Here is an 18,699-nt window from a genome sequence, read left to right on the forward strand (position 1 = left end):
CCAGCACCACAATTCAAAGGCATCAATTCTTCGGCGGTCAGCTTTCTTTATGGTCCAGCTCTCACTTCCATACAACACTACAGGAAAAACCATAGCTTTGACTATTCGGACTTTTGTTGGCAAGGTGATGTCTCTGCTTTTTAAGATGCTGTCAAGGTTTGTCATTGCTTTCCTGCCAAGAAGCAGGCGTCTTTTAATTTCGGGGCTGCTGTCTCCATCTGCAGTGATCATGGAGCCCAAGAAAGTAAAATCTGTCACTGCCTCCATATCTTCCCCTTCTATTTCCCAGGAGGTGATGGGACCAGTGGCCATGATCTTAGTTTTTTTGATGTTGAGTTTCAGACCGTTTTTTGCACTCTCCTCTTTCACCCTCATTACAAGGTTCTTTAGTTCCTCCTCACTTTCCGCCATCAGAGTGGTATCATCTGCATATCGGAGGTTGTTGATATTTCTTCCTGCAATCTTAATTCCAGCTTGGGATTCCTCCAGTCCAGCCTTCCGCATGATGTATTCTGCATATAAGTTAAATAAGCAGGGTGACAATATACAGCCTTGTCGTTCTCCTTTCCCAATTTTGAACCAATCAGTTGTTCCATATCCAGTTCTAACTGTTGCTTCCTGTCCCACATATAGGTTTCTCAGGAGATGGATAAGGTGGTCAGGCACGTCCATTTCTTTTAGGACTTGCCATAGTTTGCTGTGGTCCACACAGTCAAAGGCTTTTGCATAGTCAATGAAGCAGAAGTAGATGTTTTTCTGGAACTCTCTGGCTTTCTCCATAATCCAGCGCATGTTGGCAATTTGGTCTCGAGTTCCTCTGCCCCTTTGGAATCCCGCTTGTACTTCTGGGAGTTCTCGGTCCACACACTGCTGAAGCCTACCTTGTATGATTTTGAGCATAACCTTCCTGGCGTGTGAGATGAGTGCAATTGTCCGGTAGTTGGAGCATTCTTTGGCACTGCCCTTCTTTGGTATTGGGATGTAGACTGATCTTTTCCAGTCCTCTGGCCACTGTTGAGTTTTCCAAACTTGTTGGCATATTGAATGTAGCACCTTAACAGCATCATCCTTTAAGATTTTAAATAGTTCAACTGGAATGCCATCACCTCCACTGGCCTTGTTGTTAGCCAGGCTTTCTAAGGCCCACTTGACCTCACTCTCCAGGATGTATGGCTCTAGGTCAGCAACTATATTGTCTGGGTTGTCCGGGATATCCAAAACTTTCTGATATAATTCCTCTGTGTATTCTTGCCACCTCTTCTTGATGTCTTCTGCTTCTGTGAGGTCCCTTCCATTTTTGTCTTTTATCATGTCCATCTTTGCACAAAATTTTCCTCTAATATCTCCAATTTTCCTGAACAGATCTCTGGTTTTTCCTTTTCTGTTATTTTCCTCTATTTCTTTGCATTGTTCATTTAAGAAGGCCCTCTTGTCTCTCCTTGCTATTCTTTGGAAGTCTGCATTCAATTTTCTGTAACTTTCCCTATCTCCCCTGCATTTTGTTTCCCTTCTCTTTTCTGCTATTTGTAAGGCCTTGTTGGACAGCCACTTTGCTTTCTTGCATTTCTTTTTCTTTGGGATGGTTTTTGTTGCTGCCTCCTGTACAATGTTACGAGCCTCTATCCAAAGTTCTTCAGGCACTCTGTCCACCAAATCTAGTGCCTTAAATCTGTTCTTCACTTCTACTGTGTATTCGTAAGGGATTTGGTTTAGATTATACCTGAGTGGCCCAGTGGTTTTTCCTACTCTCTTCAGTTTAAGCTTGAATTTTGCTATGAGAAGCTGATGATCAGAGCCACAATCAGCTCCAGGTCTTGTTTTTGCTGACTGTATAGAGCTTCTCCATCTTTGGCTGCAGAGAATATAGTCAATCTGATTTCGATGTTGCCCATCTGGTGATGTCCATGTGTAGAGTCGCCTCTTGTGTTGTTGGAAAAGGGTGTTTGTGATGACCAGCTTGTTCTCTTGACAAAACTCTATTAGCCTTTGCCCTGCTTCGTTTTGAACTCCAAGGCCAAACTTCCCTGTTGTTCCTTTTATCTCTTGACTCCCTACCTTAGCATTCCAGTCCCCCAGAATGAGAAGAACATCCTTCTTCGGTGTCAGTTCTAGAAGGTGTTGTAAATCTTCATAAAATTGTTCAGTTTCAGTCTCCTCAGCAATGGAGGTTGGTGCATAAACTTGGATTATTGTGATGTTGAAAGGTCTGCCTTGGATACGTATTGACATCATTCTATCATTTTTGAGATTATATCCCATTACGGCTTTTCCCACTCTTTTGTTGACTATGAGGGCTACTCCATTCCTTCTACGGGATTCTTGCCCACAATAGTAGACATGATAATCATCTGAGTTGAAATCACCCATTCCCATCCATTTTAGTTCACTGATGCCCAGAATGTCGATGTTTATTCTTGCCATCTCCTGTTTGACCACCTCCAGCTTCCCAAGGTTCATAGATCTTACATTCCAGGTTCCTATGCAGTATTTTTCTTTCCAGCATCGGACTTTCCTTTCACTTCCAGGCACATCCACAGCTGAGCGTCCTTTCGGCTTTGGCCCATCCACTTCATCAGTTCTGGAGCTACTTGTACTTGTCCTCCGCTCTTCCTCAGTAGCATGTTGGATGCCATTTGACTTGAGGGTCCCATCTTCCAGCATCATATCTTTTAGCCTTTTGTTTCTGATCATGGGGCATTCTTGGCAAAGATACTGGAGTGGAATTGCCGGTTCCTACCCCAGGTGGATTGCGTTTAGTCAGAACTCTCCATAGACCACCAGACCACAGACCACCAGAAAGGCAAATAAGTGGGCCCTCAAACATCTAAAGTCTGAACTGTCACTAGAGCAAAAGTGAATAAACTGAGGCTATCCTGCCTTGCACATTTGATGAGAATACAGAACTGACTGGAAAATACAATATTACTGAGAAAAATGGTTTCTGGGCAGGGGTAGTAGGAAGAGAGAGCAACCTAACATGATGCAAATGTACAGTAGAAGAGAGAATACTTTTATTTAAACCACTAAAAATCAAACACTCAGTGCAATGAGCAAATTCTCTTCTAAATCTGTATTGTCAAAAGGATTTTTGGAGAGTTTTTTGTAACAGAACATGAGATGCTGAGCAGAGTTGTTAATGATAGGACATTTGGAAGGCCATTAACTCATGTAGTCATCACGCATCAGAAGGGACTTGATGGCACAAAACATCTTTGGAGTATTTTTTTTAAATTACAAAGCAATTGTATAGTGATAAGATGGGTAGAATGGAGACTATGACAGGATACTATAACTGGGTATAGGCACCAAAACTCTGCTAATATCAAATAAGAGCATCCCCATTCACAAAGCAAAAAAAGCAGTAATTTCACAACTTAAACAAGTGAACTTATGAATATTTGTTCTGTATTTTTTAAAAATATATTTAAATATAGAGCTTAAATAAATAAAAATATTTTTAAATATAGTTTCAATATTAATTATATTTTAATTGTTTTTTTCTTTTTTTACTGTATTTTAATAATTGTAAGCCACCCAGAGACCTTTGGGTAGTGTGGGCAGCATATAAGTTAAATAAATAAATAAATAAATAAATAAATAAATAAATAAATAAATAATTTTTTATAAAGAAATATTATTTTTATGTCTTCACTTCTGCAACCAGACACAGATACCCTTGTAAGCATGATTCCGATAAGCCTGTTTGGCCACGAAGGAGTTAAAAAGTTTAAAAGTTAGCCAAGGACATGACTGCATGTTGAAATACTTTTTTTCATTTTGTTTAGTATGTTTAAAATTAAATAATAATCTCCAACTACATAACATACAGCTAAGCGCACATTTTTTTCAACAAGGAAGTGGGTTTTTTAAACACCCGCTTTGGGGTCATTTATTTTGAATAAGGTCCGGTTATGCTTTATTTTACTTCATTTAGCATGTCTGATCAAGTACCTGTGTAAGAGTAAATCGTACAATGGATTACCAAGTACAGTGGATTCTGGATTGCAGTCTAAACGCTTCCTTTTTCGCCTATGTGTTTCTATTTTAATGCTGCATTGATCTAGCACTATGGCAGTTATATATATACTCTAAGAGCTATATATAAACACAGTTTACCATGTATGATAATTCTTCAAGGGTAGAGGCCAGAGGAAATAACTCTTAGAGTAATTGTGGGATGTGCTGCAGGCTGCTGATAGTGGTTTTGCTGAATAAAAGCTGCTGAGTCTGGCATCAGCTGCCTCAAGGCAGACAGGCTCCACCTTGAGAACAGGGTGAACAAGTTCCCAGCACAGGGCAAAAATAGGAAAAATGGGGACTGAGGACACAGAAGTGCCAATGTATCATATAGCTTACCATCAGACTAAAAGTTGTTCCCTGTGGATATGCACTCTGACACAAAAACCACATGGCATTAAACTGATTTCTAAAAACCACACCAGCTCCTGATTTAATTCAACAGTGTAGACATGGTCTAAGAGTCAGTTAATTGTGTCCTGATTAACAGGGTCATGAATTCAGATTTCTCCTCACATGGAGGTAATTTCCTATTGTGAGAGGAGACTGTTTTGTCTCAGAAATGCGAATAGAACATTTGCTGAAGATACTTGGAAAAATATCCTATTTCTAGAGGACTGTCACCCCAAACCTATCCTTTAAAACAGTGGTCCCCAACCTTGGGCCTCCAGATGTTCTTGGACTACAACTCCCAGAAGCCTTCACCACCACCTCTGCTGTCCAGGATTTCTGGGACTTGAAATCCAATAGCACCTGGAGGCCCAAGGTTGGAGACCACTGCTTTAAAACAACTCTTTAAAGAAAACCTGCCTTTTCACTCTGTTTCTGTGACCTTTCCCACTAAACATCTCCTTCCTTACCTACAGATATATTCAATGTTTCATTTCGCTCCTGCTGGCAAGCCTGTATCACACATGATCAGACTTATGACAAAATAGCTGTTTTTCTCTTTTGAAACACCTTTGTTTGATGATAAATACTTCAGCCACTGCAGCCTGAGTTATTTCCAAATTTGAAAAAGTGGGTGGGGCCAACTGTTCTCTTTCAAGATAAGCAAGATTGGTCCTTTCAATTTATGTCATCTGTTTTAAATCTGAGGATATTTAGGGCCATCTGTTTCTGAATAGGGGGGATAAAACAAATTTATCATTATTTTTAATTGTAACTTGAAAACGCTTTCTCAAACTTCGCAAGACTGTCTGCTATAACTGTGACAAATTCAGTTCTGATCTGAAGCCCAATTTAAAAGTTATATATTTTTTGTTGCCCCCATTTTTAGAATTGCTTTATAGAATGTTAATTTGCTCTGCCTATACAAGCTCACTGCTTCACTTTTGGTGCAGTAATAATATGTCAAGGAGAAATTTCCCCTAATTTGTAATAATTATAGATTTAGTAAGATGACATGGAACAGTCTCTAAACTGTGGTTTTATATGTTTCATCAGAGAGAATCAAACTTTAGTGAGACTTTTTAGTTAAATAAACATAAAACTATCCTTATGAGAAAATGAGGTAAATAAGAGTAGTATAGTTGAAGCAATCTTCAGAAATTTAGGCTTAAATTCTCAGTAACGTTTGTCTCCTCATTCTTGAATGCAGAAATACTGCACATAGATTTGACGCTTAGAGTTAATAATGAAAGCAATTTTCACTAAAAATATAAAAACTGTAATGGTAGAATCATGATATTGCATTGAGCTCTCCCACCAAAAAAAAAGTCACTTTATTACTTTCTTTTGACACTTATTTTCATTCTGGGATTAATTTTACTATATAAGGGCTTCTTAACTATTCTATTAAAATTTCCATTCAGAAGCAATAATATCTAAGAGTGAATAATGGTCATGTAAATCATTATTTCATATTAATGTAAAAGATTTTGTACGTTCTTATGAATTTTGCTGACATGCAGAATTGTGAAAAGGTTATCTCTACTTTCTACAGTGATATGCGCTGGAACAAAGGAACTATTTTAAAAGCATCAGTGGAGTATATCAAGTGGTTACAAAAAGAACAACAAAGAGGCCGAGAATTAGAACACAGACAGAAGAAATTAGAGCAGGCTAACCAGCGACTTTTGCTTCGAATTCAGGTTTGTACAGGAATGTATCTGCTCAGATCCAAGCTCCCCGCCCCCCAATTCTCCTCACAGTTTATCCAATTTCATGTTTTATTCTAAATACGTTTTGGGAAGCAATGCTACAAATTTATATGCCTTGTGATCCAAGAGCTTTAATTTTGCAGGAAAGTTATGCATTCTGTAAGAAAACATATTTCAGAAACAAATAATATTGAGATTGGGTATATCTTCTACCTATATTAAACCCAGATTGTGTGTGAGAATGAGGATTTCATTTGTTTGTTTAAAGTAGTATTTGAAGGCACAAGACTCCAGTGTGCCAGTTTTATACTTTGAAAAATGTCCATGACATTGTATTACCTTGGGGTACAAGGTGCCACATTAAATTAAGTTGCGCATCATCTTCCAGTGACTTTCTATTGCTCAGCACATGATTTACAACATACTTAATTGGGTAAGGTATCTGGTCTGCTTCTAGATAGCATTCCTGAATTTTGGTAGATGATTAGCGAGCAGAAATGCCGGCAGAATTTTTCTCATCACTTTTCAAGTACTTAATGCAAAGCACAATCCATTCACAGTTAAGAGTTTTGGAGTGCTGCTGATTACAATGGGAGAGATTAAGTGTATGCTTAACTTTCCCATTAAACTCAATATGATTCTGAATGGAATAATTTTGGCTGAATCATATACATAACCCTTACAAATGGGAAATTATTTGCTTACCTTGGATTATCAATATGCCATCAAGTCACTTCTGACTTCTGCCAGCCTTATGAATTACAGACCTCCAAAAAGTCCAGTTATTAACAGTCCTGCTCAGCTTTTGCAAACTCAAGGTTGTGACTTCCTTTAGTGAGTGAATCCATTGCTTGGATTGGATCAATCTGGGATATTATAATTAGGCATCCCAGATTAGCTAAATTGTTATTCAAAGTACAAAGAGATCAGATATAGATATGTAAACCGTATCCTGATCCATCCTCAATTGCATTGTGTGGGTATTTGTCCTTTTGTACTTGCTTTGGGTTTGCTAAACCGAAAAGGAAGAAGACGTGGACATACTTTGTGCAAATTGCCTGAAGCACAACCGAGACAGTACTTGGTATATTGCTTTCATATCAAGATCTCTCACTGGGGCTTCTGAATCCTCAGCAGGCTTTCTCGCTGCACTGAGACAACTTGCTTTAAATGAGAGTTTGGCAAAAATTTCTTCTCTTCTCCTCTCTACACATAATGCAGCTGCATTGAATTCATTAGGAATTATTTACAGGCAAATACACATAGGATTATACTGAAGTCTGCCATTCAAATAAGGTCTAAAGGTGTGTGATCTGAGTATAATATACAATGGCCAGTATTCTGTTGCGTAATTCAACTAGTGCAATAGGTGTGGGAAGCTAACAAGCCTAAAACTTCTCTAGGGACATTCATGTAATGAGGAACCATATTTTCTCATTATATCCGAATGCTGTTATTGTGTATTTTTTTAAAAAAATCACATGGTCAGTAATGATATAGTCAATAGAACAATGGACTAGGACTTGAATCTCCACTCAGCCATGGAAACTGACTGGGAGGGTGGAACTGGCCAAATCTCTCCTTAAATATCTCACTTACCTTAAAAACCCTCATGGGTCACTATAAGTCGGTTCTAACTTACTGCATGTACAACAGTAACAGCATTAATATGTTCCAGTTTCAGAACTGCATCATATGTAGAGTTTCTCATTGCTTGTACATTTATTTTTAAATAATAGCCACAGTTATGGTTTAAGGTGTACCTCAAAGCAGGATGTTAGTTATTCTTATAAAATTCTAGAAGTATGTTTCTGACTAGTTGCTTCAAAAAAATTCAAGGTACAACAAAAGCCAGTAGCATAAAAAGCTAGAGTTTAGTTACGCCATGAAGACATGAAGTTCTCATGTTGTTACAACTTTAATGTGCCCTAGTTATAGCTTCATTACTGGAAAAGGAATAAATTAAAAAGGAATTAACTTTTTAACAGGTGAGTTGTAAATTTTGGGCTTCACATATGTCATTGACCTATGTCCATGATTATTCTTTTGAAGTGAATCTCTAAATATTCTTCTCTCCAACCACAGGAACTAGAAATTCAAGCACGAGCCCATGGCTTACCAATCATGTCTTCTATCAGTGCTGTAGATTTAGCATCCCATGTCATGAAACAACAGGCATATCAAGAAGATAATTCGGTAGATTATGCACAACATCTTTCGGTGGTCCAGCAACAGCACTCTGACCTCAGTGACAGATCTGCAGCTTTTTCTGATCCCCTCTCACACTTCACAGATCTGTCATTTAGTGCTGCTTTAAAAGAACAGCGGTTGGACGAAATCTTACTGGATGATACAATATCACCCTTTGGGACAGATCCACTCTTATCTTCTGTATCTCCGGCCATGTCCAAAGGGAGCAGTCGAAGAAGCAGCTTTAGTTCAGATGATGGCGATGATGTATAACATGGAAAAAGACTCCATAGTTACAGTGTTCTTGTTCATTTTGCTTGTACTTCAGTGGTGCTGTAAAAAGTTAGTATTGTTGTCATTAGAACCTGTTTTGGAATGTGAAATATAGAGGCAGGAATCTGCTGCAGAAAACTGAACAATAGGAAGAGAAGTATGCCATGACTTGGAAGTCATCATATCTAAACTTCACAGCCGATGTTGAAACTGGATCTCGTCTGTTCACTAGCAGTGCTAAAGGAAAGCTTGGGAAATTTACATTTTTTGGATTACTAAATTCCCCAGCCAGTGATCTGGGCAGTTGTAAAAGCAAGCAAGCAAGCAAGGGCAATTGTCCCTAAAGGCAGGTTTCCTTGCAGAATTATGGTTTTTAACATGAGGAGCCAGACCTACCATGTCTCCCTGAAAACTGATAGCAGACTGAATCTGAACTCATCTTAAGAAGCTAACCTGTTCTGAACAACAGTTATGAAACTTTGGGACTCTAATATATAATTTTCTGAACTACCCACAGAATCTTGGTGCACAGCCAGAGGAAGATGAATTATCATCAAAAGCTAGCTGTCTGCTGTTTGCCTTGTTTTTTTTTTTATAGGGGTCTAACAAAGGTATCTTACTCCCTCCTCGTTTCTATTCCTGATCACTGTGTAAGAATGGCACCCATTCCCACACATTATGCCCCTGGGGTGACAACACTATTTTTAAAGTATAGGAAACCTATTTTTTGGGCTATGGCTTCCAAAATCCTCTCTTGGGCTTTAACATCTAGTGGCCACAGTGGCTGGGAAATTCTGGGAGTTGTAGTGCTAACTCTTCCAAGCTCTGACTGTTTCACTGTATAGCACTGTTCTGAGGTAAATTGTAGTTTTTCAGAATGGGCATTTTAGAAGTACAGTTCCTGAAGAAAGACTCATACAGTATGGAAAGTTATAAGATGGGAGAGTGATGGGGATTTGATGGCATAAGTGATGGGAGAAAGTCCCCCTAAACTTGCAGATTATCCTGATCATCTCAGGCTTTTTAAAAGCATATGAACAGATGTAGTTTTTTTTCTGAAACACTGCAAAACTGGCAATATTCTTTTATATGTTTCTGTGATGGGCACATAGATGCAAAGTACGTTGCTTGCCTGTAAAGCAGACAGCAGATGTTTGTAGAATGTATTGTGAATATTCATTGGATTATTATAAATTATAAGGCAGAGAATGCTGTTTTAAAAATCCGTTACTTGGATATTCCAAATAGTTTAGTGCAAGGAAAGAAAGAAAGATGGTTTTGGGGGTCAAGGAGAACAAAGCAACACAATACAGAGTCCTTGCACTTGCAATGTTACACACTGTGTATATTGAAATGGTACAAAAAGCAGGAGTTCAAAAGCCCTTCATCCTCCTCATTGGAGGCAGCAGTGATTAATCTTTCATTTCTAGCTATGACAATTGCAGCTAAATGAAATGTAAGATCTATATCTTATTGACTTTGCTAAACTGTAGCCCAAGTCTTTTGAATGGTACAACATATTTTTGCTATCCCTATACTGAAAAAAAAACCTGGATGAAGGGGTGGGATGTACATTTTTAGATGACAAAATCAAACTTCCTGCTGAGACTTCATTCGTCTAGATTTACTATCCAAATACTGAAGCCAGTTGACCTTATTATCACAGTGGACTATTAGTATAACTACCTATATGTTTTATGATAGTGATACAGTGCAATGGACTTTCAGAAAGCATGTAGATGGATGAGGCAATAGAGGTTTAGCAGTGAGAGTGCATGAGTTACATCATTTTTTCATCTAGTGCAATCCTGTAATGTGGGCTCTTGAAGTAAACAAACTGAATAATTCTGTATGAAATGCTGGCATACAACAATAAGAAATAAGCTGCATTCTTTGATTTTATTGGAATGCACTCTGGTGTAGAGTGCAATATAAATAAATATTATTATTATTCATTGTGCCCAACCTGGATCACAGAAAACTTTAGAAAGCTGTTTCCAAATAGTGTTGCACAAAAATCTGGATCATGTTATTTTTACAAAGACAAGAGGTAAGTCCTTATACGAGATAAATCGAATATGGATAGACTACACAATTTTCTCTTTCAAAGGACCAAGGTACTGGGTGAGTTCTCTGAACTCTCTTGTTTTTAGGAGATCCCGATTTATCTCACACCTCCACAAAACAGACAAAACATACATGCATTCCAGTTTCCCGTGTTCACTTGCATTTTTTTAAATGTAACTCAGTTGTGAAAAGCTAGCAAGAAAATTCTCTGACTTGTTGCAATAAGCAGCATTCCAGCGTGATTTGCACCAATCTCAGTAATAATTGCTGTGCAAATTGTGTTAAATACCTGCGTTGTGCCTTTGGCTGCAAGACTTGTGCCTTTTTATTATTTCACTGAGACTCAGCACCTAGGAAGCTCAAGCCCTAGGAGATCTCATATTGAGCTCTTTATAGAAAGGAGATGGAGCTTTCCATCTTAGTTCATGCAACATTTCCAGGAACAAGAAAGGAAGATAGACTGGATTAATATTTGAGAGGCTGCTACCAGTGCAGTTTATGGGAAATATGATCAAAAGGCTTCCAATGCAGCTTTAATCAAGTCTTAGTAATAAGTATGGGCTCTTCATATGGTAGAGGGTGTAGGAACATTTCACTGGAATATTCATTGGAGCAGGAGAAATGGATATTTTCTGCCATTTCCTCTCGTAACAGATATAACAGACTCATCTTACTCCTCCAGTACACATGAAACAGTAAATACACTGTTATTAAAAGTGTGTGTGAGAGAATGGAAATATGGCTGTCCTGTTTAATTTATGAAATGGACATAGATAGCAATCAGACCCATTTCTTTTTTAAAAAGCAATCAAATGCTAAAATATTTTCTGGCCTACAATGTAGATATGAAGTTCTAAATAAGTGAATTTGTTTTTTTAAAAAAGAATGTTTTTGCTTTATAGTTTAAAAGATGAATAATTCAGGCAGTTAATCTTAATAAGAACATTGTTATTATAATACACTTGACTGTTATAGGACTGTATATAAAATGGAGGGTGTAAAATTATTGTAATTTATAATTATGTTAAGTCTTTTTAGATCAGTTAAAGCATTTGCATTGCTATTGTGAGACAGTAGAATCATTTTTATAGTGATTGCTGTTTTTCCACTGTTAATATAATCATTGTTTTCTAAGTAACTCGGTACAACAAAATATGCTTTACTACATCCTTGTATGCAATTATTATTAAAATACTTTTTAATATGAGCTCGGTTTTCCCCCTTATTATAATAGGTATACCGTTATCAACTGGAAACTAAAATAGGTATTTGTGCAGACTGTATGGAGTTGCTTTGTTTAGATTGACACTGGCCATCTTCTCTGGTACAAAAAATACAATAACACTAGCTAAGCCCAAATAAGGGGAATACTTAGGACAAGCAAAGCTGAGCAACAGTTACACATTGAATCCATTAGAAGACGTTGTAATCCAGTATTCAGCCATTATACTGTACATATAACATGCCATCTTTTTCCTTCTGTTTGTTCCTCCTGTTTAAGGCTTTGATTTATGAGAAACATTTTCAAAATGTTGCATAAATGCCAGTAGGCAAGATGGTATCAGTTAATTTGCGAAGAAGCTCCACAAAATCTTTTCAATGTACTGTACTAGATGTCCCCAGACAATCTAGGATAAACCGCATATTGTACTTCAGGATGTAAAACATTTTAGAAAGCTGATAATTGGGCAACATTTTGAGTGTTCCGAAGATGCCTGTGTCTAATGGATTTCAGTAAGAATTTGAGCATTAGCACTGACATTCCTAGTACAATGTATGTTTATGTATATAATGGAATAGTGAGCAATAATGACATAGGAAATAATTTAACAATAACTTTGAGCTTGGGTGCATCTTTTTTTAAAAAATACTTTTTTAAAAAAGACCATTAGTTATATATCAGATTTATTTGCTTTGGAATTATTTAATTATAACTCTTCTAATGTGTATGTTTCAAACAGTAGATATTCATTGGCACTGTTGCACAAAATTTAGAATTTGGTGAATTAGAAAAGGAGATCTAAGTTCTGCACATGGTAGCATACTTGGGATCAAAATCTACAGATTATTAGTATGTTTGAAGCCAAAGAATAACCAGCAGACACAACAGAATTGGTTCCTCAAAGGTTACAGAATTGGTTCCTCAAAGGTTAACTACCACGAGGAAACTGAATTATAATATAGAAATTAAGAAAATGTGGTATGGTGCCTGTTTGATTAGAAATAGTGACATTAATAGAAATCTTTCAATGAAATTTGATGTCAGCATCATTTGTATTGACAATGACAATGTTGATTCAATGTTGATTAGGGAGGAACCTGGGAAGTTTTGGTGATAATCAGTGTGAGGCCCACAAATCTAATCAGGAATGCTTCTGTGCCAACCAGTAGTGGTTGAATCACTAGTACCCATCAACTTAAATATATGTCAGTTTCGTTAATTGGCAACTACAAGACAAGTGCAGAATGCTCAGGATGGCGGGGATTCTGATACAAGCCACCACATTGTGGTTAAGTATATGATTCATGTAATAAGAAAAAGGTGCCTGCAGGCTATTGTTCCTGGCATGGATTAAAATTTGCATATTGTCTCTCCTTATGTCAAAACATCTGGTGCCTGCAAATGCTAACATTTTGTTAAAAAGTTTCAAGAGCTAGGAAAAGTGGACTGGAAAAATTGCATGTGACTCATTTGAGCATTATAATTGAATAAGAGGCTAGGTTGGGAAGAGAAAGAGCACAGAAAAACAAATGTATAGAGAACATTAAGGATTCATGGGGAGCGCATATACAGTGTGAGAGAGGGACATTCTTCACATCACTCAAGAACTAGATTTTCCCTCCAGATTTCATTAAAAATGACAATTGCTCTTATTGAGGTCGTATGTGACATCGGTGTGTCATTATTAAGATAATATAAAGATATTAATTTATGTCAGAAATTTAAGGGGGATATTTTATTCAGCAAACATTATTAATTCAAGTACTGAATGTCCTGTTATCCAGAGCACCCACTGCAAACGATTCCTAAACAGACACCACAACCATACATAAAACTAAGGTCAGCTAAGTTTCCAAATCCATACAAGGATAATTTTAACATCTCATCCTGTCTCATTTAATAGGACCAAAGGACTGAATTTGGAATGACAGATATCATGTTGCCAAATCTGGACAGCCTAATTTGAAAAATGTGCAATTCTATATACTATTCAAATCAAATTGCATTTTTTAAAACTGGTATGTTTCATTCTTGGCACCATTTGAAGACTTATGTCAGAAATCCTGATAAAATCCTTACTGAAAGCACTCAGGGTTGGGACAAACACAATTGCTCTCTGCTTTTGTAATGCAGAAATATATGCCTTGCAAAACTGTATGCTAATGTCCTAGAGATACATGTCAAAATGTCCTCTTTTTTGGACGACGCCACCACCATTACTTTCTTTAAGGCAAGCCTCTTTTTTTGACTCTTCAAAGAAAATCTGTCTTCTGACTCTCTTTCTGTGACCTTTCATTACCTCCAACTATGTCCCTTTCTGGGCCACGAAGCTACATCAATATATCTACTTTGTAACACTCTTGCTGTTAAGCTTGTCCTACACATCCTGAGTTTATAATAAGGTCACTATTTTACCTTTGTGAATGGACTTTTTTGAAAATCAATATTTCAGCCCCTGCAGCCTGGATTCCTTCAAAATAAAAGATTAAAAAACCTAGGTAGGACCAACTGTTCTCTTTCAAGATAAGCAAAATCAGTCTTTTCAGTTTATTTGATCTGTTTTAAATCTGAGAGTGGTTATGGCTGCTTGTTTCTGCATGGAGTTAAAAAAATTTTACTTGCTTAAAAATCATAACTTTGCCTAAACTTCTCCAAATTTGGCATGGTGCAGAAGCAGACTGTCCACTATAACTGTGCCAAATTTGGTGCTGATCTGAAGTCCAGTTTTAAATTTATAATACTTTATTTGGCCTGCCGCCACTTTTAGAATGACCTTGTAGAATATTTGATTTGCTCTGCTGCACAATAATGTAGCTGCACTACTGTGCGGTTATAATGAATTCCCCAAAAGTACCATGCCAAAATCTAATTTTCATGGGGAAAGGGGTATAGTAAAGTGAGGTCAAACTACAGGAATCACAAGCTGAAATATAAATGGAATTTCCTTCAGAGATGCAGATTAAATATTTTATTATGCAAAAACACCCTAGTTTAACCTTCTGATTTGATGTTTCATCACAGTACATTAATCAGCTCATCTATGCTATGATATCTGGGCTAACAGCTATGATTTGCTAGTGACCACATTTAAGGTAATGATAACTGTTTGTACGATTTGTATTTCCATGCCCTGTCATCACACTAATGATTCTGTCCCAACAAAATAGTATATAATAAATGAGGCTATGCTCCATATATCTGATAAAAGTGAGCTACGGTCCAGGAAGGTTTATGACAAATAAAAGTTATCAGTGTTTATAATGCAAGACTCTTGGCTGCTTTTGCTACAAAGGACTGTCGTGATTCCATGTGGCCCCTGATGATTTCACCAAACTAGGAGCTCACGCTACACGCCCCTCAGCTGCCACCAATTGTTTTCATCAGCAATACCTATTATTAATAATAGATGTCTAGACATATGTCATTTTAAAAGAACCAAATTGAAATTATTTATTGATACAGGTGTTGACAGAATAAACAATGTTGTTAACTCTTAAACAAACATTCTTCTTTATCCACCCTCAACCACCGTTCTCCTGCCCAAACTCCAAAACTCTCTCAACTTTCTAACTTTCTAATTCTCCATCTCAAAACCCTATCTAAATCTTATCTCAACTCCTCCTGATGCTGATGTGTCTCTTATACCTCATGACTCTGCCCCTCCAGCACTCCCATTGGTCTATGCTAATAGCACATGAATATTCATGTCCTGGGCGAACGCCACAGGGACTATTACAGCTATTTCTCTGAAAAAATGAAAAGGTGCTTATTTGTGTAAGAAATATATACCTTTCAAAGCGTGCTGCTTTGAAAGGTATATTTATCCAGTGTGGCAGAAATGTTTCTCCACTGCTTAAAAATATCCTTCCATATTTTGCACCCACTTTTTCAAAACAGGAATCCTATTACCCTACACCCAATAGCTGCTCTCTTTTTTTGGCTTGCTGCTGTGGGCTGCATTGGAGGTCATTTTTTGGACTATGCCCACTCCCCCCCCCATTTATTCCTAGTGCTTCACTACTTTCTATGCTTGCAGATTATTCTTTGAAGCAAACTTCATTTGTCTGCAAACAGGGTAGAATAAGATTGTTATGCCAACACATGATGTCATGCCAACACATGAGGTCCCTCCTGTCTGTCCATCATGAAAGCTCCAAAGGGAGGAGCCAATGATAGGGCAGGAGGGGTGGGGTAAAAAGGAGACAGTGGAGAAAAAATTGACAGTTAAGAGTTAGAGAGAGAAGGAAGATGACAGTTAGGAGTTAAGAGAGAAGGAAAAGATAGATAGTGATTTGGAAAGGGAGAGTTAGGCGAGGGAACTGAGAAGGTTAATACATACGTAGATCGAACAGTTGGAATGATAAAGAGAAGAGAGAAAGAGCTATAAGTAATAGAGAATGGATAATTAGCAACGGTATATTGTTGTTCTGAATAAAGGTACCATCAAACCAATGCATAAACAAATCCTATTTAATGAATACAGAACATCTGTGATTTACCCATTGTGATTTATATGACAATAAAAGAACATCTGTAATTTAAACCTCTGATTCTCCAACTCAAAAGTTCAATGAACCTGTTATACTTGGCAGCACACGTGTCTGAAATACATAATTGGTATTAGCTGAATAATACTTCGTGGCAGTGTGTAAAGTGGAAATGCATCCAGAGGGATGATATATTTAAGGGAGATTAAACAGGGGCGCTGGGTGGACGCAGCAAAGTGGTGGCAGCGGGAAGAGAAAATGACATGAGCCTTTGTGAGGGTAAAATAAGCAGGGGCCACAAGGGCGAATGCCCTGCAACATATACCTGGGAATTGCAAGCTCCTTTTTTTAAGGAAATATCTTTGCAAACCTTACCTGGATATTTTGTCTTATGCCTTTGCTTCTTTAACGGCTAGAGACTTCCTTCTTTTTAAAAAATGAAAGCTGAGAATCTAGGACAGGGGATGGCCCAAACAAGCAAAATCCAGCCGGCCAGTATGGTAACCTCATAAGAGATGGATTAATCTTTTTGAGCCAGTTTGCTCACAAGACTGTCACTGAAAGCCTCACTTTCTTCTGATGACAATAGATGCTTTGAGGAGCAGCACAGACACAGAAATGGCTGTAGCCAAAATGGAGTAACTGGGACTTTGACCCAGGGCAGCAAAACTCAGTGGACACCAAAATCTAGAGACGAATCTACTGGTAAGTGTTAGGAAATTAATCAGCAATACCTCCCAGCTTTATCTGCTTTTCTTTTTCCTGAAAGCATAAACTCTCTCTCTCTCTCTCTCTCTCTCTCTCTCTCTCTCTCTCTCTCTCTCTCTCTGTGTGTGTGTGTGTGTGTGTGTGTGTGCAGGGACTCCTCTTTTTTCTGAGGTGGTGGTGGTTTCATGCTTATGCGTCATGGCAGAATGAGTGGGAGATGGCCATATGTTTTCTTACAACAAACCTAAATAATTATGCTTCAACATGGGCTATTATTAGGATCTTTCCCTATTGGTTACTTAATATTGTGGTTGATTTAGCCTCAGGGTTCTCTGAGGTGAGGACACGAGTAATATTTGAGGATAAAAAGATGTACTGATAGCCCACTGGGGTTCTGTTAACACATGTACAGGAGATGAGGTTGAATCCATGGTCTTCATCCCGTTACAGGTATTCAGTAGGGTTATGTGCAGCCCTTGGACACATGAGCAAAAATGATCATCAGGATTATTTCTGTGATTCCAGGTTGACTACCAGGCACAGCGAAGAGCCACTGGACACCCAGGGCCAGAACAACAAACTCTGTCTTTTGTGTTCATTTGGAATTCATGGGGTTTAAAAAATTTTGACCAAAGATGTCCAGTGATTGGAACTGAGGACATGGAAATGAAATGACTGAAGTGATGTCACCTAAGGAAAAGGCAGGTGACAGGTGAAACCAGGGCAGAACCGCTAGGAAATTAGTGAAGCTAAAATTTCAGTGTATTGAATCCTGGAAGGGTCCCAGGATTACCACATTTTTTGAAAATTTTTGGTGATCTGTTGTGGAACAACCCCATTGAAGAAGATTGCAGTTTTTATCCAGACCTTGTTGGTGGTTGCAAAACAGTTCAAGCTTCCAGACCCCACAAAATGTAGGTCCATTGGGTGAAGCCCTCAATAAAGCCCAAGATCTGCCTGGGTAGTCCAAGCACTGAGCCACTAGGGAAGATACAAATGTAGGTTAAAGATGTGCACAGGGATTGTTAGCTAGGATCTGAGAGTAAAGTGTGGCTCTTATGATGACTTCCATCCTTTCTAGAATGGCTGTCTTCATCCTTACTCAGTTTTTCAAATATGTTGCCAGCTGAGGGGTGATTAGCTTTATAGTTCTGGGTCCAAGGTAAGTCAGCTTTCAAATGGGCCACTTGGAGTAATATTAATTTCTTGAGTGTCTACTGATTCACAATTTCAAAAATGGCAAGTTCATAAAAAGTCCTGAAAGACTAAGCAACTCTCCTGCATTTACCCATAGAACTGTCAGATGCCTATATTTCAACATTTTAGAGGGTCAGGCTGGCCATGAAACCTCTTGATGCTAAAGTACTATACTACTATATTCATCATATTGCATCTCCTGCTTAGCAATTAGGCTATTAGAATTTTAGGAGCTCAGCAAATACACACTTGAGTGTGCATGCACGCATGCATGCACACACACACACACACACACACAAACTCATTCACACACACTTAAGTTGTCACTATATATGTGTATCATATCTGCCAACTGAAGTTTTACATGGGTGATATTGGGTTTCATGTGAATCTTTTGTTCCTAGAAATTATTTATACCATTAAGCCTACTAACTGA

General features: G+C 37.9%; 1 protein-coding gene across 3 annotated transcripts in view; it reads left to right on the top strand.

Annotated features, from left to right (window-relative positions):
• Positions 1-18,358, top strand: part of TFEC (transcription factor EC) — an 80,226-nt gene extending 61,868 nt beyond the window's left edge. For all 3 annotated transcript variants that reach the window (XM_073000522.2, XM_073000523.2, XM_020789672.3), the window contains 2 exons: positions 5,963-6,110; positions 8,205-18,358. In XM_073000522.2, coding sequence (XP_072856623.2) covers positions 5,963-6,110; positions 8,205-8,582 — 526 coding nt within the window. In that variant the 3' untranslated portion in view covers positions 8,583-18,358. The remainder of the gene's footprint in view (positions 1-5,962; positions 6,111-8,204) is intronic.
• The last annotated feature ends 341 nt before the right edge of the window (positions 18,359-18,699 follow it).

Source organism: Pogona vitticeps, chromosome 5 (genome assembly GCF_051106095.1).
Source record: "Pogona vitticeps strain Pit_001003342236 chromosome 5, PviZW2.1, whole genome shotgun sequence".
Taxonomy (NCBI): Eukaryota; Metazoa; Chordata; class Lepidosauria; order Squamata; family Agamidae; genus Pogona; species Pogona vitticeps.